This window comes from Gallus gallus, chromosome 14, assembly GCF_016699485.2.
Source record: "Gallus gallus isolate bGalGal1 chromosome 14, bGalGal1.mat.broiler.GRCg7b, whole genome shotgun sequence".
Taxonomy (NCBI): domain Eukaryota; kingdom Metazoa; phylum Chordata; class Aves; order Galliformes; family Phasianidae; genus Gallus; species Gallus gallus.
Window position 1 is genome coordinate 11,957,671 of NC_052545.1, and position 21,142 is coordinate 11,978,812.

Here is a 21,142-nt window from a genome sequence, read left to right on the forward strand (position 1 = left end):
AAAGTTTATTGAATTAAAAAATCTGCTCTGTTGCTGCTGCAGTGCTCTAAATCACGTTACTGTCACTGCTTGCTGTAAGGAAGAATTTCTGTTCAGTCCACAGCTTCAGAAAAGTTTAGTCACAGTAACAGACTTATTTTTTTGTATACAGTCAATCAATGCAGTTGTGCAGTTCTTTATAGTTGATTGCTTCTGCTGGAGCATAAGGCAGGAAGGACTGAACAGAGTGCAGAATCCTCTCAAAGCTCTGCCTCACATATGCACTAATAGAATTTTAACACCCTTTCTTGCTATCCTAACACAAAGTACTGTTTCAAAACAGGCAATACGATGAATGTCTTTGACACTAATCACCAAGAAGATAGAGGCTCATAATAGCAAAGGCTATAAAATTAGAGAACTCCCTGGTCTTGTTGTTGTTTTTTTTTCCCCCATTGTGAAGATGAACAGGTATTTCTGTGGAATTCCTGAAATTCAGAGTTCTGTCCTGCACTGCTTTTTGTCATTCCTTTTTGCATTAGGGTCTCTGTGAGAGAACTTTCAAACGTCTCTATCAATATATGATGAATGCTGGCCTAGCCAAAGTAATATCCATCCCACTGCAAGAAATACAACCCAATGGAGGGCCTTACAAGACAAAGAAAGGTAACCGAACCGTATTTTGCTTTCCTGTGGTGTAATTACATTGATGCCAATCTCTGTATAGGGTTCAAACCTTAAAGTACATCTGAGTACTTAACTGTAAAGAAAGTTTCTCAGATGAATGTGTTAATAAAGCTAGAGCAGTACAGCCCACTTAAATTAAGAATTTGTTCCAACTTTGGAAGAAATATTTCTATCTTGAATGAAGGCAGGTTTGCTTTGTATCAGAGTAAGTAGCTTCAGAGAATCACATCTCCTAGTAAGACTGTTCAAGCCAATGGGGATTAAAGAGGCAAAGAGCAGTCTGCTTCTTTCAGGCTGGAAGTTGAACAACAACTCAAACTTGACAAAATTTTTTAAGAGGATGTATGAAATAAATGAGGCCGTAAATGAATACTAAACTCCAGAAACAGGTCAATTCAGTTATGGCTTTTCCTTTAGTTATGATTTTTGATGGAAGTCATGAGAATGCAGTTTTTCTTGTATCAGACTATGAAAGTAAGCTCTGGCAGCATTACCTAGGAATTCTTTCTGTAAGCAAGCTAGGCTAAGACTGCTATTCAAAAAAACCCCATGTTCTACTGAGAGTAGAATGTATAAACTGTTTTGAATTCAAACTTAAATAGGTTTGTAAGATCTTGAGAGTTTCCAAACACATAATGGAAAGACAAAGAGAAGAGCTGCATGAAGAAAGGGAACAAACGAGAGCAGATCCTCTCAGGAAAGGATGCAGATACAACTTGTGGTGGCAGTAACTGTAAGAAGCAATGGTACAAAATACGAAGGATAGTATCACCATTAGAATTAAAATAATTGCTGAAGGAAATAAAAACCAAATCCTTAATCACAGGAAATCCTGAGAGGCAGATTTGCTCAGGTAAAAAGGAAAATAGTTCTAGAAGATGAACAGGTTTTTCTTCAGACATACGGTGAACTGCTGTGAGGACAGGGAGAGTAGAATAGTTAGAATACGAAGCTAAACAACACAAATGAAATAATCCTTGTGAATAGAGAGTTGTAATGACAGAAAGACCAGCATGATGAGTAGATGTTATGAAATAGAGGGAAAGGATTGCTTACCTGCCTACAAGGATCTGGGTTCATGGAGAAAAGAACGTGGAAAAGGGATCTTCAGAAGGAGATCTTTTTCCAGAGGCAATCAGCCCATAAATGAAGTTGAAGAGAGGTGCAGCCAGGCTCCACCCCTTCCAGTTGCAAGGCTGAATTGCCTTCACATGTGCTCCCAGGGCTGACCAGGTCTTTTCTCCAGGTGCTCAATCAGTGGTTCAGGCCGTTCCCATACAGGAGTGATCCTAAAGGAGGAGGGAGAAGAACCAACAAAAAATGTGAGAACACTGAGAGGACAAATGTGAGCATTGGTTACATGGAGATGGATTTAGGCTCTTGATAACATTAATTCCTGCAACTCTTTTAAGTCTAGAGAAAAGAATATTCCGTGTAGGGAAACTGAGTTATAAACAAAGAGAAGCAATAGCCAAAAGTAGATGCCACATCTAGCAAAGGTCAGAGAGAAATCTCCCATATTGCACTGAATTAATAAGAAAATGCTTGAAGGAGTTCTGATAGGGTCGGCTTTGGTCTGAGAAGAACATTTGTCACAAAATATAAAGGTCCATCTTCATGGTGTAAGAATATCACAGATTTTATGCACCAGAACTTGAGTAGTTAAGGTTTCAGGAACACAGAGGAGATATTCAAAAGATGCTCAATAAGACATGGAAAAACTGTCATCTTACTTTGGCCGAGTATATAATGTACTTAATGTATTTCTGGTTTAAGCAAGCATCTCAGCATAGGTGGATTGTATGACATTATACTTTTGGTTACGCAGTTTATCACAGAATCACAGAATGGCCTGGGCTGAAAAGGACCACAATGCTCATCCAGTTCCAACCCCCTGCTATGTGCAGGGTCGCCAACCACCAGACCAGGCTGCCCAGAGCCACATCCAGCCTGGCCTTGAATGCCTCCAGGGATGGGGCATCCACAGCCTCCTTGGGCAACCTGTTCAGTGCGTCACCACCCTCTGGGTGAAAAACATCCTCCTAATATCCAACCTAAACCTCCCGTCTCAGTTTAAGACCGTTCTCCCTTGTCCTCTCACCATCCACCCTCGTAAACAGCCATTCCTCCTCCTGTTTATACACTCCCTTCAAGTATTGGAAGGCCACAATGAGGTCTCCCGGGAGCCTTCTCTTTGTATTGCCACTGTAAAAATAAATAGAAACTCTCTTACGCTGTCTTGGAGTGCATTGTACCGTGCTGTATTTGTGTATATATGCTCTCATATTAAATTGTGTCAGAGATGCTCTAATGAGCTCAGTACATCTGCGAAGAAAACTTGGGAGACCAGAAGTACTCTAAAGAGATAGACTTTATAACTGGTGATTAAACATCTGACTTCCAAAGTATTTACTTAAAAGGAAAGAAGATACATATCCATTTATAAATGTGGCAGCACACAAAGCAGTAGACATTTTGTTTTGTCATAGATTGGCACAAACAGCAGCTGCATTTACTTCTTAAGCATGAAAAATGCCACCTGGTGAATCTTTAACTTGAATGATAATTCCATCTTATGGATGTAAAAGCTGAAAATCCACAAAAATGCCTTAAAAAACACTAGGTATTAAACTAGGATTAATTAATAATACCTGATTTTCGTAAGAGTTCAAGATAGTTTAATCTCTGGAGATATACAGGAAAGCAGATAGAAATGAAGCCACAGCATCTGCCATGGGAAGCACGTTACAGAGCAGCAGGAGCTAAAGTAAAAGAAAAAAATGTGGGGTTTTTTTTGTTGTTGTTTTTGTTTTCAAGTGGAAATTAATGGACTGTAGAAACAGGATGAGATAACAGTGCCTACAGCCCTACCAAAATGTCAGAGCTTTATTTCTGTCCTAAGCAGTATCTGGCAGGGGAAGAATTCAGATGAGGAAAAATAATGGGATCAATGGGATCATCTGGCCTGGAGTTCAGTCACATGTTTAAGTTACTGTGGATTAACTTGGTGTCAGCTAGGCTTCAGTAAGTCATCATATCATCATATATAAGCATAAGATAAAATTCATTCATTGTAACCTCAATAATTTCAGCTAAAGCTTTTCACTCTGCATTTATAACAGCAGGAATCTGCCAGAGGAGTCAAATGGTTGTAGACATTCTGACCCACTGCTGCAGGATGAACTGGCTGCTTCTGCCATAGCTACTGAAGCACTGCACCTGATAAGCTGACATTGCACAGTGACATAGTTCTAGTTTACCTTAAACACTGATCTCTTGAATGCTTCAGCAGCAGCTAAATGACTCTGGTGATAGTGGATCACCTTTGTATCAGGGAACAGGACTGCGAACGCTGTGCTGAAGTCATGTCCCTACTCTTCTGATAGCCCAGAAGGGTAAAGCAGATGGAGCGTTACCTGAAGATGTTAAGGGTAAAGCAGATGAAGAGTTACCTAAACATGTTAACTGAATCACATATGTTGTCTTCTGACTCGTGGGCAGCAGTGTGTCCTGTCCTTGAATACCACAACCTTAGATTTTATGTCTCTGTTTTCATTGCGTGTATTCATAGTACACCATGAGTGTTTATTCTTCTCACGGTGATATTGGAACTGTACAAAACAGCTGTACATTTTAATTATGCTCTAAGATCCTGCTGGGGAGGTAGGACTGTTCTATTTGATCCTTTTCTTCAGTACGCTAGGTGCTTGGTAAATACTTCCTTCTGTACTGCATGCATATTTGTCATTATGTAGTTTGCACCTGTAGAAGGTAAAAAAAAGTGCTTTGAATCTGTAGGGAGGGAGGAAAGAAGAGGACTTACACACGGTGAGGGTTCTCACAGGTTCTCACACATATATAGGGAAAAGCTGTTGCAAACATTCCCCTAGAAATAAGCGGTTGTCTTTGGTCTTTTCTTCCCCATGTGTCCACAGGTACTGATGTCATGGTCCGTTGCCTTAAATTACTAAAAGAATTTCGGAAGAAAATGGAAGATTATCATGACGATGATGAAGAAGAGATCACCAAAGTTGTTCAGCCTGTGGATATCGTTTGTGAAAGGGATATGCTCACGCAGGCTTACGAGCTAAGTAGGTGATGGAGTAGAATATCTGTGTGTGCAGAACGGCTTATCTGTTACTTTTACAAAGGCTAACAGCATTGTTTCCTTGATTTGCTTCATTCTGGAGTACAAAAGTGTTCTTCACATTAAGCTAAATTACAGTATTGTGTGCCAAGGCTCTTAAAGTATCACAGATATGACATGCTGAAGATTTTTCCCATTGCCTTCATACTCCTTATATTTATAAAAGAAAGTTATTGTGGGTTTTTTTTTGTTTGTTTGTTTTAATTTGATGTTTGATGCTTTCTATGCATCAACGTGTTTATTTTTTTATGGAAAAGAACGTTCTGTTCTGATCAGACTGGAGCTGTAGGCTTCCTGTAGGTGGTGGGGCAGTCATCTCTTTGTATCTCAGTTGTGTATGTATCAGAGGAAAATACTTTCCTCCTACATTGCTCTTGCTTTTAATATGAAACTAATCTTGAACCTCATTCTACTCTAATGCTGCATTGCATTTTATGACAACGTTTACCTGTATTTTGTGTATGCCTTTGAAAATTACATAGTTGCTAGCAGTGACTGGTCAGGATTATGTTCAGATGTATGTTTAAAAGTCAGGTAGCTCTTAAGACAAGTTTGCCTTAGTAATGGTTATTGAGAACAAATATGAGCATCTATACAGATGTATGTGTATGCAATTGGGCCAGAGTATTTCTGCAAGGTAGTTTCTGTTTTTTCTTTTGTCTGAAACAGTTGAAAGTAGAGGAACCAAAGGTATTTCTCAGGCAGAACTTCGGTTGGCTATGAACGTGGGGAAGCTGGAATCAAGGATGCTCTGTCGTCTTCTGGAGAGGTACAAAGTTGTCAAAGTAAGGTTAAAATAAAATAATTTCAATACGTATTGAAACTGACAATTTAACTGTGGTCACTGTGGTAATATGTTACAACATATTACATCTCAAACAATAGAAACAGGCGGGATTTGAGAGCTGGCATGGAAATCATTCTGATAAGATTGAGAAGATCGTGACTTAGGTTGAGGAAAAGACATACAGCAGAGGTGTTCAAAAAGCATCCAGTGAAATTTGAACGTAAAGATTGGAGTAGGTAATGCATATTGCATCCTGTTTGCTGTCTACACTGAGAGCACGTTCTGGTGATCTACACTAATGGATGGCATTGTACCAGATGCAGCTTCACAGTGCTGCAGAGTGATGCTGTTCCCAGCACCACGGGGCAGGTACAGCCTCCAAGAAGTAGCAGGGCAGATAAATGGGCCCCGACCACTAAAGCACACTTACTGTAATCCCTGGTAACCTACTGGTATTTGGGAACCTGCATCTTCTGGAATACTTTTTGGAGGTGAACATAAATGCCTCACTCTAAATAGCCATTTTGGTTCATTTTTGACTATGAGACAACTTCTGTTTTGCGAGATTGGCTGCTTTCCTTGTCTTTACTGTAGGATTTTGTCAGAGATCCTCTGTGCATTTAAAATCATCAGTGAAGTTACATATTTAAACAGCATTAATTCTGTAAAAAAAAATCTGAACAAAAAATACCCTTCCTCTATATACAGAGATTGTGGTAATTAAACTCCTTATTTCCAAATATTTCAATATTTTCTCATTTCATCAGGAGTATGACTTACAGATGAACAAATTCCTGCATGCAAACACCCACTCCTTTCCACAAAGGCAGGATAATTGCCATCTTCCTTCAGCAGAGAATTGTTTGCTAAGATCTTGTCATTTACTACGAAGTTCTGTAGAATAAAAGACAAATGAACAATGTAAATCATAGGAATGTGTAAGCACACTTTCTTAACAAACTGCAAAGAAGTCTCCCCTCATCGATGGTTCATTTGGGTTTCCAGATGCTTTAAAGCACCTGGTGTGGTAGAATAGCAGCAGTTCTACCTAAAAATGATCCATTCTGTTAACTTCTACATTGCAGAATGACTTTCTGAAAAAAAAAATTGATTTCTGTGCTAACGACATAAAATTTATCCTCCCCTGGAATTTTATACATCTCACGTATTTTAGACATTTCATGCTAATACACAGATAATATAAATGTATTTTTCAAACTGAGTGTTTCTTTTGGTTTCTGTATGCTAAGGTGAGTCAACATTTTTGTTATTTAGAAAAAAACAAAGCTAAATATGCCATGTTTTGATATGAGGGGAGAACAGCTAGAAAAAACTCCCAGTATTGATGCTGGAGAAGAGACTGAAAGAATGGAGAAGTAAGGTAGTGAAATAATGTTCCAACCTTTTTCATAGGGTTTTATGGAAGATGAAGGTCGGCAAAGGACGACAAAGTACATTTCATACATTTTTGCAGAGGAGAGCGATTTAAACCGTCAGTTTGAGAGAGAGAAGGCTCGGAGTGAGCAGTTAGCTACAGTCACTTTGGCTCTAGTGCCAGAAGATTCCCCACCACTAGAAGATGCCTTCCCTGGAGAAGAGGACGCTTTGGTCTCAGAGTCTGATAACGAAGAAGAAGTGAAATATGGCAAGAAGAGAAGAAAAGGTCAGAAGGCCAGTTCAGGTTCTCTGTTGAAATTAAGCTCCCAAGATGCTGTTCATCAGTCGACACCAGCTAAAGGTAGGTTGTGATTTTGAAATTTGCAAAGAGCAAATTGCATTTTGCTTAAGGATCATTCTATTGAAAATGAAAAAAAAAAGGAAAAAGAAAAAGCTGTTAGCTTCCATTAAGGTTTTTGGCCATATATTTATTCTTGTTTGAGTATTTCTGTGCTTTTCATGTGATGATCTCTGGAGATTCTTGGAGTTGAAGTGTCCTCTGCTGTGAGTCAGACAACATTTCTGGTTATCACCAATCACTGGGAACACAGATGTGTTTCTCCTTATCCTTGTGTTATTTCTCCCTGCAATGAAATGGGCTCGCAGTCCTCACTCCTTGGATACTCAGTTATTTTTCAAGTGTCAGGGCTGAAATGATTTGGAAGAGGGTCAGACACATTCCCAAATGACTACAAGAAAGGATACAAAACTGTGTGGCTAAGAACGAGCACTCTGGAGAGACCGTGCTTGCTAGCAGTCAGGTTGGCTTAGGCTGCTCACAGAAACATTGTCCTTGGGTAAATCTTCTATTTGCCTTGGATGTTCTCTGATGAACTGACAAGGTGTCTGTCACGGGCTCTGTTTTTCAGAGTACCTTACGCTAGCTCAGCCAGTGCCCATCAGAGGACCATCTTGGTGGAGCTTCAGCTTTTGAAGTCTCTGAAGACTTCAGAAGGGATTTAAACAGATTTTGTGTTTCTTTTAGTGTTTCATTTCTTCCTATTGGACATGCAGCTGTCTGAGGTGCAGGAAAGAGAACAAGAGCTGACAGACCAGCAAATTCACTTTTTTTTAGTCAAATATTAAAAAAAAAATTATTTCCCCTTTAGCAATGTTTTGTTTGTTTTTCAGTTGGGAAGGTATGGAACTGAGTTCCAGAGTCTGCATCAGTACGTGGACTAATGTATTTGACACAGCCTTCAAGTGATATGACTATACATGGGCTAATGCTGATTTCTTGTCTGAGATCTTATCTTGGGATGAGTTGACCCACAGCCTTACACACCTAAGCTTATTCTAAAAAGAAAATGTCTTCCTCAGCTAATTGCTTCGTCTTTTTCTTGAGTTATTTGGAATATCCTAATGCAAATCTGCCAGCCTTTTGGGGTCATGTTTTAAAGAGGATGTGGTGGTTTATTTTAACTATTTGCATGTTCCTGCAACTTCTCTGGTGAACTCCAGGGGAAGAGAAGAGAACAGATCTCCATATATTTAACAAGTTGTCACGGGAGCAATACTAAATCTGCTTTGGGTCAAGAGAGTCCCCTCAAGTTTCTGGCTGAACTTGAGCATCTCTGTGACTTCTTTCTTCAGATAGCACTTTCTGGATAAGCTGATCTGGCCCCTTGTGGCCTCCCCTGTGTGGAGAGAATTATTTCAAGACCACAGTTTTAGAGTTCACTTTAAAAAAAAAACAAAACAACTTTGCTTTTGGACACTGAGTGCAGTCATTCACAATCAAACTGCAGCTCTCAGCAGAGTAGAATAGTGTATGAAAAACGTAGCAGAATGTTTTTAAGTGCAGTTACCTCTGTGAATGGGGGAAGGCCATTTATGGAGAACTGAACATTTAGAGGAAGCTGAGACATTAAGATGACTGTTTGCTTTTAAACCAGGCTCGAAGCCAACAGCTGTGAAGTCCCTGGGGAAGAAGCTGCCTTCTCCTCCAATTCTTGAAGAACCTGATGAAGTCCCAGACAACTTTTCAGGGGAAAGTTCTACTCTGGAAACGGTAAAGCAGGAGTCCAGTCTTTCTACCTGTCCTCTTATCGCTGATGAAGATGGAGACATGGCTGTGATTGAGGAGGTCAGACTTGAAGATCCTAAAGTAAGATCACAGGACTTAATGTTTTCCTTTAGTATGGCTGTCTGAGCAAAGTCCTGCACGTTCACAACACTACCAGCTATAGTTTTTATAATTCATTTATAGGATTTGTTATTTTCTTTTTTAAATTTCATTTCAAAGCGTATTTGTATCTTCCTTGCATAATAGTTAATTATAAGAGAAAATTACTCCAGCAGATAGGAAGGCAGATGCCCAAAATGCCATTCTGGGTTAGTTCCCTGGGGTTCTACAAATTCCCCTGTTGACTTAACATGTCTTATTGCCTAATGTGTGCTGACACACACAAGTAGTGCATGTTATCCGGTTTGTCTCCTCTAAAGGAGGAACATAAATGCTGTGTAGCCTTGCTGCTGAGCAAGAGCCTCAGACAAGAAACCTTTTTGAGAGACAGGACATGTTGGCTTGGACTCAGCACTATGTCAGTGCACTTAGCAGCTCTCTAGGCCAAAACTTTCAAATTAACTTGGCTCCGAATACAGAACAGACAGACAAAGTGAATCTAACTGCATGGAAGTCTTCGTTTCTGCTTTAGCTCCATACCTGTGAAAGGGAGATAAAAGATAATCTCCAACTGACTTTTTTTTTTCCCCCAAATAAACACATCAAAACTCTGAATGCAACACGAGGCTAAGGACATTTAACAGCTTATGTGAAATATTTTTGTGTCCATACCGTGCACTGGAAGATGTGTGACCAGAAGAAGGAAAAGCGGTCCAGGGCTGCAGCAGCCGAGCGATCCCGTGAGACATACAGACTGCTGAAGCGCCGAAATCTCATCGTGGAGGCTGTGCGAAACCTCCGGCTGATTGAGAGCTTGTTCACGTGAGTGATGGAAGGCAGCATGGCCAGGGCTGCATGTGCTGTGGTAACATAAGCAGTCCTGCGTTGGCTTTTCTCATCCCTAATAGTAGCGTATGCAGCAAGGATGTAGACATTGCAATGGGGAAGGGGGGAGATTAGAATTAAAGCGAATCTTAACAATTAGTAATCTGTTTAGAAGCAATAGTGGTGCTTTGCAGATCACTAAACAAGCAAAATTTTAAATAGAACAGGAATCTCTATTGAGATCGATTGCAGTTACCCTAGAGGTTAACAGTTTTTCTCCTTTCATAGTATGTACGTAAGAACAGCACTGTCATAAGAATCACAGACTGGCCCGGGTTGAAAAGGACCACAATGCTCATCTAGTTTCAACCCCCCTGCTGCGTGCAGGGTTGCCAACTACCAGCCCAGGCTACCCAGAGCCACATCCAGCCTGGCATAGAACAGCATCGTTCATCTAAAAGGATAAGCTTGATAAGAGAGAAAAATACAGATGAAATTTAAGGCTGAGTGCTAGCAAACTGCCTAGGTAGTTTGTAGTATTTCTCAGCTTAAAATGCCGTGATGTTTGTACCTTGTAGGCTTCAGAAAATGGTCATGGATCAAGAGAAGCAAGAAGGTGTCTCCACTAAATGCTGCAAGAAATCCATCATCCGATTGGTACAGAAGCTTTCACAAGAAGGACTCCTCCGAATCTATCGTACTACAGTCATTCAGGATGGCATTAGTAAAAAGGTGACTGCTCAAATCCTGGTGACGGAAGCAGCTTTTCTCACAAACTTTTCATTTGCCAAAGTATTTTGGGCCTTTTTACTGATAAACAAGGAGAACTTTTTGTAGAAGAACCCACAAGTGAGCTGCCTTTCTGGGAAGTGTCCCAAACTAAACTACTGTGAAAACCAGATTACTGGTTACCTTCAATTATTGTACTGCAGTTAATCATGATGAGTCCCTAGATCAATGTCTCTGCATTTCCCTTCTGAGAGGTTCTGTTGCTTGTCTCTCCCTGCACTGTCAGGCTACAGCACAATTATATTTAATCTCATTTTGACAACAAAGAGTATGTGAGAAACTTTAAGTCAGCTTCTGAGTTGAAACCTAGAAAAGCTAACATCTCCATAAATATCTCTTGTTTTCTTCTCCCTTGAACAGGTAGAGTTTGTTGTTCATCCTTCAGTGAGTCCTAGTGATCCCCTTGTAAGAAGTGCCATTGAGCAGGTGCGTTTCCGGATCTCCAATTCAAGCACAGCAAGCAGGCAAGTTCCACTGATGGTTTGTATGGTTTTTGGGGAAACTGCCTTATTACAACTGGTGCTTGCAAAAACATGAAGAGGAAATAAATACAAATTAAGCAAAAGAACTATTAGCCTTCTCTTTAACGATAGAGAAATCAAAGCACAAAGATGAAGCAAGGTGCTGAATATCACCCAAAGACAGGAAAGAAGAGGAACTGAACACTAATCCCTTTGACTTAGCTTCAAGTTCCTGGCTTCTCCATTCTCATTTTGCTTCACATTTCAGGGAGACTTGTTTTGCATGGTATCATGCACTCAGAGTTTGCCCTTCACAGAGGACGGGGCTTTCCTATGGGCAACGCTAAGCTTCTTAATTGTATGTCTTTAGGTTAGTAGTGGCTTTGGGACCTAAGTTAGGCCTATAATCTTGGTGCAGTACTTAGTGAAAACGTAGAGCTCACTGCAACAACAGACAGAGAAATATGGGAACTGTAGAAATGAACGAGGAAGAAATTCCCCCTCTGTTTCATTTGGGATTTAAGCAGAGAGCATAAGATTCATGACTTCGGACATAAAGCATAAAAGAAGGAATATGAGTCTCATGATGCCATAATGTGATGGAAAACACAGCAATAATGCTAGAGTGGCAAAGTCATAGGCTGCTGCAAATGAGAATAAGCCCAAATGTAGCAGCCATGGATGCAGAAACAAAGGAAGAAATACACGTACCTTTGAAAGGCCTCAGGTAGGCAAGGATCTCCAGCAAAAAACCCTCACCTCCACCGCCAACCCTTAAATAAGGGGTGGATCCTGGCTCCATCCCTTCCATCACTCAGTACACTGCATGCACCTGAGCCCCTGGGTTGGCCCTGCCTTCCCACCAGGTGCTCAGTCACTGCTTCAGGCCATGACTTAGCATTTCCACTACAACTGAGTAGCCTCGTAAGGAGACTCATTCTCTAAGATGGTATTGCAGTCTGTTATTTAGGAGCTGTTGATGCATTCTCAAATGAAAATCACCTTTACCTTATGTCTGAAAAGATGAAAATAAAAAAAGAAATGTCATATCAAGAGAGAACAGTATTGTGCATATTAAATTACACCACCCAGCTTATCTTTTCAAATAAGCCCATAAAAGGACCTCTTTTTCTATCAAAGTAATCTTATTCAGTGTAAGTGTTCAAGACAGTCTTCCTTTTGCAAAGAAACTTGCTTTTCTTTTAATTACCAGCTGCAGTGATGCCATCTCTTTTCAACTGAAGCAGACAATCATATCTAAGTTTTAACAAAGTGCTGTACGGATTTAATACAGGGTTAAAGTTCCCCAGACACCATCATCCCAGGACCACGGTGAGGAAGAAAACCTGGGGCAAGAGGCATTTCCTGAGTCAGGAGATACACAAGAAGGCTCATCTAAAGATGAAAATAATAGTCGGGCAGACAAAACTGATGAAAAAATGGGTGTAACACAACTGAAAAACTATCACCCTGTTACAGGTACATCAGACTTTTTGTTTGCTCTCATCTTTCACTTTTCTGTTTATTATTAATGATCCCATTCAGATGTTGGGCTCTTCTAAAATAGAAGTGGCTGGGTTTTCTTCTTCTCTTATAGAGATGCCTTTGATTTCCCACCTTACCTTCCAGTTTTCTTCACGTCAGTTTTGCAGGGGTAGCTATTTCTCCTGTTTCAATTCACTTTTTAATTCTCTTTGGTACTTGATCTTTCCTCCCAGTTCCAGGACTCGGGCGTTTTCTTGGCTTTCTTCCCAAAATGCCCCGTTTAAGAATAGTCCACATGTTCCTCTGGTACTTAATTTATGGACACCCTTTAAATGGAACGGACCGAAAAAGAAGTGGTGATGGTAAGAAAAAAGGCAGCAAACAAAGGCCGAGTGTGAATGAAGCCCAGGCAGATGGAACCATACAAGTCATGAAAACTGTCACAAATCCTGAAATTGCTGCACAGGACTCAGAAGTAGAATTGTCCAATCAAACAGGTAAGAAGTGGCCTGCAGGCTTTGTCAGAGTTCTGTGTAGTATTTCCATAACCATTTGGCAATATGACTTTAATGACAACACATTAAGGTAGGAACACAATCACTTGGGAGAAGTACTGAGAGATTATTAATGACTTGTTCTCAAGTTGAAAAGGATATCATGCAGGAGCTTTACTTTATTTCTTAGTGACTTACATAACAAAATAAAATAGGCTGACATTATGGATGATAACAAGCTGGAAGGTTTGCTAATTCCTCACTTGCAGGTTTTGAATTCCAAATTGTCTTAATTTGGAGAAATGGTTTAGATTTAGTTTTATTAGGTCTACACTGAGGCCACAAGTGCATAATTCGTGCTTATACTAATGTACAGAATGTTGCACCTTCTGTTTCTTATACAAAAAGGAACTGTTGTACAGGATGCATGTCTTCCAAAGGGAAAACAGGTATTAGAGTTGGTTGACAAACTGCTCTTCATACTACTGGGTGCAGAAAAAGAATTGGATCATATATATAGATTTTTAATATACTCAAAGGATAGTTAAGTGTTGGAACAGTTTATATTAGGAATTTATTGTATTAGTAGCTTTCAGGCATCCTCTAAAGTGTCTATAGGCAAAAAACCAAGAGCAGACTTACTGTTAATAGGCTTAAATATGCTTTTCAAGAGTCCTTCCCAACAGCGAAAAATATAAAACTCCGCTTCAAAAAAGGATGAAAAATCCATGAGATAGGTAATATTCAGGTAACCAAACAGTGAACTGCCAGAAGCTTTCTACCAATAAAATTACTAGTGTTAGAATTGTGTTCATACTATCTGAATCTAAGCCAGCTGTCTCGTTCCTAGTGTATGTGGATGACACATCGTGGATGCGCTACGTCCCTCCTCTGCCAGTTCACAGAGAGTTTGGATTTGGATGGGCTCTTGTTAGTGACATTCTTCTCTGCTTGCCTCTCTCACTCTTTGTTCAGATTGTGCAAGTGAGCTACAAGGTATAATGCTTTATTTTTTTTGTTGTTTCATAATCAGTTTAATTTAAAGTCTGATAATTCAGCTGTACCTGTGAGCAGTAACAGGTATCATCTTAGGCTATTTTAACAAAACTAGCCATTAGAAAGTAGAAATATTAATTCTTGATAGTTTTTTTTTTCCAAAAAAGCTAGCTGTTTGAACAGCTGTGTGAGAAATACATATAGCTGTGCAACACTGCACATTCTGAAACTTGTATTTTGCAAGGAGCATTCTGTAGTCTAACTGAATCTTCTTTGAATGGATAATGTTTAACCGTTTCACAAAAGCAATAACCTTTGCTTAAAAAATTATTTGAATAAACAGCTCTGATATCAAAGCTTGATACTTTACAGGACGGTTACATTTCATATTTTGATTAACTAACGAATAATTTTAGGTGGATGGTCTGGAAGACTTCTTAAACGATCCAGTAAAAAAGCACACACTGATCAGATTTCTGCCAAGGTCAGTCCGACAGCAGCTCCTCTACAAAAGGTAAGCAGAGGAGTCAAAGAAAATGGCTCTAGGGAGGAAACAAGTGGTTGACTGTTTTCTCGGTTATTTCCTGTTTGTGTCAAAGAGAACTTTGTTACTCAAGACAAGGATCATCAATCTTCTAAGGGTAGTGTGCCAAACTATTTTTCTCTCCCAAACAGAAGGTAATAAGAAACTAATAAATGGCATTCATGCATGCTGTCAGGCAGTGTTTGAGAACTGGGAGGCACTGTCCTTCATAACTCATCAGCAGGATGTTATTTCTGTTCAAAACACACTCCTCACTGCTGTGAAATTCCGAATTTAATAGAGTCTAAATGATGCTGTCCTTCATAAATCTTTTAAAAGGCGCCACATTACTTAGCTCATGCCTTTCGTACGTAGCATTCAGTTTCTGCTTTTGTGCTCTCACTGGCATGTCTGCCATTGTTTGCCATTCCTCATCTAGAAGGTTCAGAAATAGAGGTTGGGTTGCAGATGTAAAGGGGAAGAAGCATTAAAGGAAACTGATTTGAGTATGTGAAATTAATAGCGGTTAGTTTCAACATATATTTGTTAACACGGAATCAGATTCACACAATCATTAAGATTGGAAACATCAGTTTCCTGAGGAAATCATGGCCAAAGGCATGGACTTGAATGGTTGGAGACTTGTACAGCGTTTCCCAAATCTGCAGGCATGTCATTTGGGAGTGAATAGTGTTGGACAGTATCAACTGTCAAGATTTGTCTTCAGCTAAGGCCTCGAACTGCCAACCTTTCCCCTTTCCAAGTTTTCTGTGAACTAAATTCAGAGAAAATATCAGGTTTTAGAGTTTCTGAAGTCGTATTTCAGAAAAGCAGCTCGTTTCCTGAAACTTGAGGCTGCTGTATGAAAATTGCACGTTTTCTGGTATCGTTGCTTCCGTCTTCATGAATGCTAATTGTAATGCTTCTCACACTGCTGCAGGAGGTACATCTTTTCAGTGGTAGAAAACCTTCAAAGGTTGTGTTACATGGGACTGATACAGTTCGGCCCAACAGAGAAGTTTCAAGAGAAAGATCAGGTAATCTTCTGAAAATTTAACCATTATTCTTAATGATATTGACTCAGTGAAACAAATGAAAGATTTGGGGGATCGCAGATACCTACTGACGTTTCAGACATATATGCAAACCTTCAGTTTGATGTATTGTAAGTTGCTTTTTCTCTGGAACTTTTGCTTTTCTTTGGAAAGATGCTGTTCAGATGCATAATGCTTAAAGCTGCAGAAAATAATCAGTTGGGAGTTGGCAGACTGGCAGCACTCATCATGAGAAATGAGCGTGCCACATTCTTGTTCATTAAGGTGTTGGATGTCTAACACACAGAATAAAGTCCTTTATCAGAATAAAATAAAAACATTCTTAAGCATCTTTTTTGTAAATAAAGAGCACATGCAAAGGCAGAGGTAGTCCCTACGTACATTTTGTAAGATAGATAAATATACCTCCAAATGAGAGGTTGTAGGAAGTGGTCACTCTCTGTGGCAACTTGGAATAGTCCCATGCACAACGGGGGAAAGAAGTCATTCTAAATCTGTAAGAGAAACTCCTGGATCACTGGGAAAGGAGTTTTGGATATACAGTGCAGTACAGTGGATGTTGGTGTCTTTAAACAGTATTGGAATATTGGTTCAAAACAGCAGACTGAGATAATTCTGATCGTTCCTGATTCCTAAACTATATTAAATGCTGTGCTCTGTAAGTTATGCTATTCCACTGATTTCTTTCTATCAGCCTGAAACACACTGTATTTAACAGGTGTTTGTGTACATGAAGAGAAATGCTGTGATTGTAGATACCACAATCTGTGACCCCCACTATAACTTGGCTCAAAGCAGCCGCCCATTTGAGAGACGTTTGTATGTCCTGAACACCATGCAGGACGTGGAGAACTTCTGGTTTGATCTGCAGTGTGTCTGCCTTAACACACCACTGGGTATGGTATAACTGTACCTTCTTACTGCCTTCACTGTTTATTCGGCTTATGTCACGATTCCTCTGCTTTTCCTTAAACTTAATAGAGGCTCTGCTTTGTAATTGCCCGTGTTTTGTTCTCTTGGCTGCTCCCCTTTTAACTCTATGAAAGTTGAGAACTACCAACTCTACATTCAAAATTTCCAGAGCAGCATTAGAGGAATAATTATTGCAGTTATATTAGAAGTAACATATTTGATAACAGCCCCATTAGATTTCAGTCCAGCTATTAAAAAAACCTTTTTGAAAATAGTAGTCGTAATCCTCCACTAGTTCAAGCAGAGCTCTCCCTTGCTTATAAATATGTTGCTGAACCTTCTAGCAAACAGCCTGAGTTAGCTGGGAAGCAAAGGGAGTTTTACACCTTGCTTTTTCAGAGTTGATTTTCATGTTTGGTCCTTTCTCATTAGGATATACAGCTACAGCAGGTGTACCTTAAACATAACAGTGGGAAGAGGTTCCTCTCCTGATGACATCATGAGTTAGTTTAGTGCTTTGTACTCAGAGTTAACTGGGGCACCATGGACTCTGCAAGAAGGTGGCAGCTGTTATTGAGAAGCAGTACAAACATGAGTGCCGTTTGGTCCATCAGTGAGAGCAGTACTTTGCCATAGCAGCGTGGATTAAAGTTGGATTGAAGCCTAACTCCTCATCCTGATAGTCAAAACCATTTGTGTGTGTAGGAGTTGTCCGCTGCCCTCGTTCCAAGAAAAGTAATCCTCAAGAGGAGGAGGCTGCACTGGCAATGGAGCAACAGTCAGCAGTGGATAAGCACAATCTGGAACGGAAGTGTGCAATGTTGGAGTATACCACGTATGTCTGCTTCATGCTTGTGTCATTGATAACAAGGAACTTGTCCATCAAACGGGTATTTTTGTTACCAGCCCACTTTTCAGCTTTTGCATATTACATGGTAACAAATCTCTTGCAATGGGATATCTTGGTTTTGACTGGAAATGACTGCAATGCCAGATTTTGGATTTAATTAATGATGTAATGCTTTCATGAAAGCATTGTTTACTGAAAGCTTGACTGAATCCCTATATTCATAGTAGCCTTTTGTGCCCCGAGAAAGTTTCTCATCTGAGCAGGTACTGTCAGTAGTTCTGTGCTAAGAATGATAACGATTATGTCTAACATGACCATAGGAACTTAGTTAACAATAATGAAAGTGATTCAGGTATCATTTTTAAACATTAAATATCAGGCATGAATGCTTAATGGAAAAGCCTTGCCATTACTCTACTTCTGGAAGAGAGTTAAAGGAGGAAGCATCTTTTTCTCCCCTTCTTTCCCACCCTGAGGGAAGGTAAAGAGGAGAGCTCTGCACATTGAACACAGATGACTTCGAGAATGCTTTCACCAAATAATCCCTATGTTTTGTTACTCTTTCTCTTAGAGGCAGCCGAGAAGTGGTTGATGATGGAACTATCCCTGGAGATGGGCTAGGAGCTGCAGGTCTGGATTCCAGCTTTTATGGGCATTTAAAACGCAATTGGATCTGGACAAGCTATATCATCAATAAAACTAAGAAGGTACTGTCTCATACTTCAATGATTGTTGCAGATTTTTGTTCACTTAAGGATTGCATTAAGACACCGGTTGCAAAATGTTGCATTCTGGGCCACAAGCACACATTGCCAGTTTATGTTGTGTTTCCTTCCACCAGTGCTCCCAGGTCCCCTGCAGAATTGCTTTCAGTCCATAATAAAATAATACTGGAAACCCCAGCACAGGCAAATAAAGATGGCCATCACAGCTCTGGTTAATGTCCTGTCTCTGAAGGCTGCCAATAAAAGATTGTTTGGAAAGGCTGTAAGAGGAAGGGAGATCTATAGTATGATCTTTCTCAATTAATCTTCTAAGTAGACAGTCCTGGAATACTGCAAGTGGGGCTTGAGGCCTTTCTGATTCTGGGGCCTTTTCATCCAGCATTAGCTTATACAATTGATTTTTGGACATGATTAGATCTTTAGTATCCACAACTTCATGTAAAGTTTCAAAGACCTACTATGTGCCACTACTCCCTCTTCAAGACTTTCAGCTCCCTAGTAATTATAGTAGGTGATTTACTGAAATTCAAACCTTCATAATCAAGCAGTCATTTTAGAATAGAACTAGAGCCAAACATGTAGTAGGATGACAGATGAATTCTTCCTCGCAACAACAGATCTTACTGAGGTTTATACTGAAAACTTACTATTTATACTGCTAAAAGGAATTATTTATAGTGATGATAACACTGCTGCACTCCTTTTGCATATCACCTTTTAAAAAGACATATTGTTCTAGGAAAATACAGTTTCTGAGAACAGACTGACAGTAAGACTCCAAACCTTCCTGACCAAACACCCTCTTCCACTCAGTACTGGAGGTAAGGTGGTGATGCTGGTGGGGCTGTAATGTACTGTAGCTGGTACTGACTTTGTCACACCCCATACTGATTACATGGGTTATGTCCATCTCCTTGCAGTAACCTAGCATGCTCCTGGGGCATTACAATTGATAAGTAAATAATTTCCTTTTCTCTTACTGAACATCAGGAGCAGTATTTTTTGTCTTTTGTAATGTCTGATGTGCAGTTTGCAGATCGTCCAGAGGGACTCAAAAGGAAAATGCACTGTTAAAATTGCATAGCCTTATATCTAAGTTAAGTAGGAAGAAATGCTTCAGGTTGAATATAAAAGCTCAGTTCAGTTCCCTTGTGCTTTTGCACTGTACTGGAGACTTAATAATTACTTGATAAGTCCATATTTATGTGGGATTTTATTCTGTGTAAGCTGCTGAGAAATAGCATGAAATACCACGTTGACTGAAAAGGGCAAGTTGGAAAGAGCTTCTGTCTTTAAAGACAGAGAAACTGGCACTTGCTTTTTATACCTTAGTATTGGAGAATCTAATTGCTTTAAAGATCGATTACCTTAATCATGTGTCATCTTAGGTAATAAAATTAACATTTTGGGAGAACCAAAGGCAGGACCTGAGTCTGTCATCCAGAAAAAGGAAAGTATTGAAATCAGTCAAGAAGCTACCCAGGATCGAAACAAACGAGTAAGAGGTGGAAAGAACCAAAAGAGGAAGAGGCTTAGGAAGGACACAGGAAAGCCAACCAAGAAGAAGAAGAAAGGTAGGTAACCAGTACATACCACGAAGAGGAAGCATTCTTTTTAATGCTGCTGCCTAATGTGGTTTCCTTAATAAAGCTGATGTGATAGTGTGCAAGATGGAAATGTACTGGCCAGCCCTCTGGTTTGCCACTTCTAGAGAAGAGGTTCAGCTGTGCAGAAGCTTGCTGTAACTGTTAACCCATGTGAGAATCCTGATTGTACTACTGTAAATGCTAAAGAAATTCTAATTGTGCCTCAAGCAGATCAACGTGTTGCAATTCAACAATACCCTCAGACAGCTGGCTTAGAGCATCATACCATTAAGAACCTTTAGGTAATCAGTTTGCTACCTACAGGCTTGTTTTCTTATTTCTGAACAAGGTATTAATGCATTTACTTCCTCAACTGCTGCTATGTAGTTCCTTCCTGATTCGTTTTGAGTTTTCATTCTTACAAGCTCAACTTTGGAATTGTTCCTAGCCCTGTAATCCTCATCGTCCTCTTAGGAATTCACATCCAGACAGATAAACATTATTTAATCCACTGCATGTCTGTGCATATCTAGACTGTTCCTTGTTTCTGAGGTTGTATCTCACACTAAGCTTCCCTGATACAATCAGTTTTTCACTTTTGAATGACGGAACCAAGGCTGACAAAGCAGTACAAAAGGAAAGAAACAAAACAAAGATTGTAGTTAACAATTTCTTCCTATCAGACATTTCTATCTTAGGTTTATCTTAATGAGGTTGAGATAAAAAAAAAAAAAAGACAGCAACAATAGAGAAAGCTCTGTTGTTGCCTGAGATGGCTGGGAAGCTACTGCTGAGAACTGAAAGCCTAGCTGCTGATTTTCCATTCTCATCCTAGTCATGGTGAGCACCTTTCCCTTCAGCAGCTTGAAAATTTGTGCTGTATTGTGCTGATAGTGCCAAGAACCATAGTTATGACCTTCTTCAATATAAAATACAGTTGTAATGGTTTGGGTTACTTGGCATCTTCTCAAGGCAAGTTATTCTGTTTCCTATTCTCAAACAGCACCTAGTCCTAAGAAGAATACAGTGTAAATTAAAACAAAATGAGATCTGGGGAAAGAAGATAGTTGTTCTTCTGCTCAAAGCACCTGTTTGTTGTACAAGTTGTACATTATAACAACATAATTACCATGCATACACCAGTCAAGTTCTGTAGAATTCTTTAACCCCTTTTTCCCATGATTGAAGCTGATTTTCAAAGCAGAGAGGGCATATTTAGCCCAGTAATTCTCTAGTTTTGGCTTTTGTTTTTTGGAGCTGCACATAAACCTTTATATTG

The 21,142-nt window shown here is 39.7% G+C and overlaps 2 protein-coding genes across 7 annotated transcripts in view; one reads left to right on the forward strand and one right to left on the reverse strand.

Moving 5' to 3' along the window:
* Positions 1-8,980, reverse strand: part of KATNIP (katanin interacting protein) — a 66,097-nt gene extending 57,117 nt beyond the window's left edge. Inside the window, exons 1-5 of one of the 4 annotated variants that reach the window (XM_040647466.1) lie at positions 8,846-8,980; positions 6,381-6,494; positions 4,490-4,633; positions 3,318-3,428; positions 1,723-1,955 (exon numbers count right to left, since the gene is read on the reverse strand). The gene's annotated coding sequence lies outside the window, so the exon portion shown is untranslated. Of the gene's footprint in view, positions 1-1,722; positions 1,956-3,317; positions 4,634-6,380; positions 6,495-8,845 lie in introns of all 4 variants that reach the window. The other 3 variants (XM_040647465.1, XM_040647472.1, XM_040647467.1) reach the window with 3 other exon arrangements.
* Positions 1-21,142, forward strand: part of GTF3C1 (general transcription factor IIIC subunit 1) — a 38,119-nt gene that overhangs the window by 3,442 nt on the left and 13,535 nt on the right. The window contains exons 6-23 of one of the 3 annotated variants that reach the window (XM_004945344.5): positions 522-645; positions 4,602-4,757; positions 5,483-5,598; positions 7,014-7,338; positions 8,933-9,144; positions 9,848-9,984; positions 10,566-10,719; positions 11,137-11,240; positions 12,532-12,716; positions 12,956-13,219; positions 14,067-14,212; positions 14,629-14,726; positions 15,676-15,772; positions 16,509-16,686; positions 17,408-17,537; positions 18,124-18,259; positions 19,017-19,098; positions 19,666-19,851. In XM_004945344.5, coding sequence (XP_004945401.4) covers positions 522-645; positions 4,602-4,757; positions 5,483-5,598; positions 7,014-7,338; positions 8,933-9,144; positions 9,848-9,984; positions 10,566-10,719; positions 11,137-11,240; positions 12,532-12,716; positions 12,956-13,219; positions 14,067-14,212; positions 14,629-14,726; positions 15,676-15,772; positions 16,509-16,686; positions 17,408-17,537; positions 18,124-18,259; positions 19,017-19,098; positions 19,666-19,851 — 2,830 coding nt within the window. Of the gene's footprint in view, positions 1-521; positions 646-4,601; positions 4,758-5,482; positions 5,599-7,013; positions 7,339-8,932; positions 9,145-9,847; positions 9,985-10,565; positions 10,720-11,136; positions 11,241-12,531; positions 12,717-12,955; positions 13,220-14,066; positions 14,213-14,628; positions 14,727-15,675; positions 15,773-16,508; positions 16,687-17,407; positions 17,538-18,123; positions 18,260-19,016; positions 19,099-19,665; positions 19,852-21,142 lie in introns of those variants that run through there. The other 2 variants (XM_040647462.2, XM_040647463.1) reach the window with 2 other exon arrangements.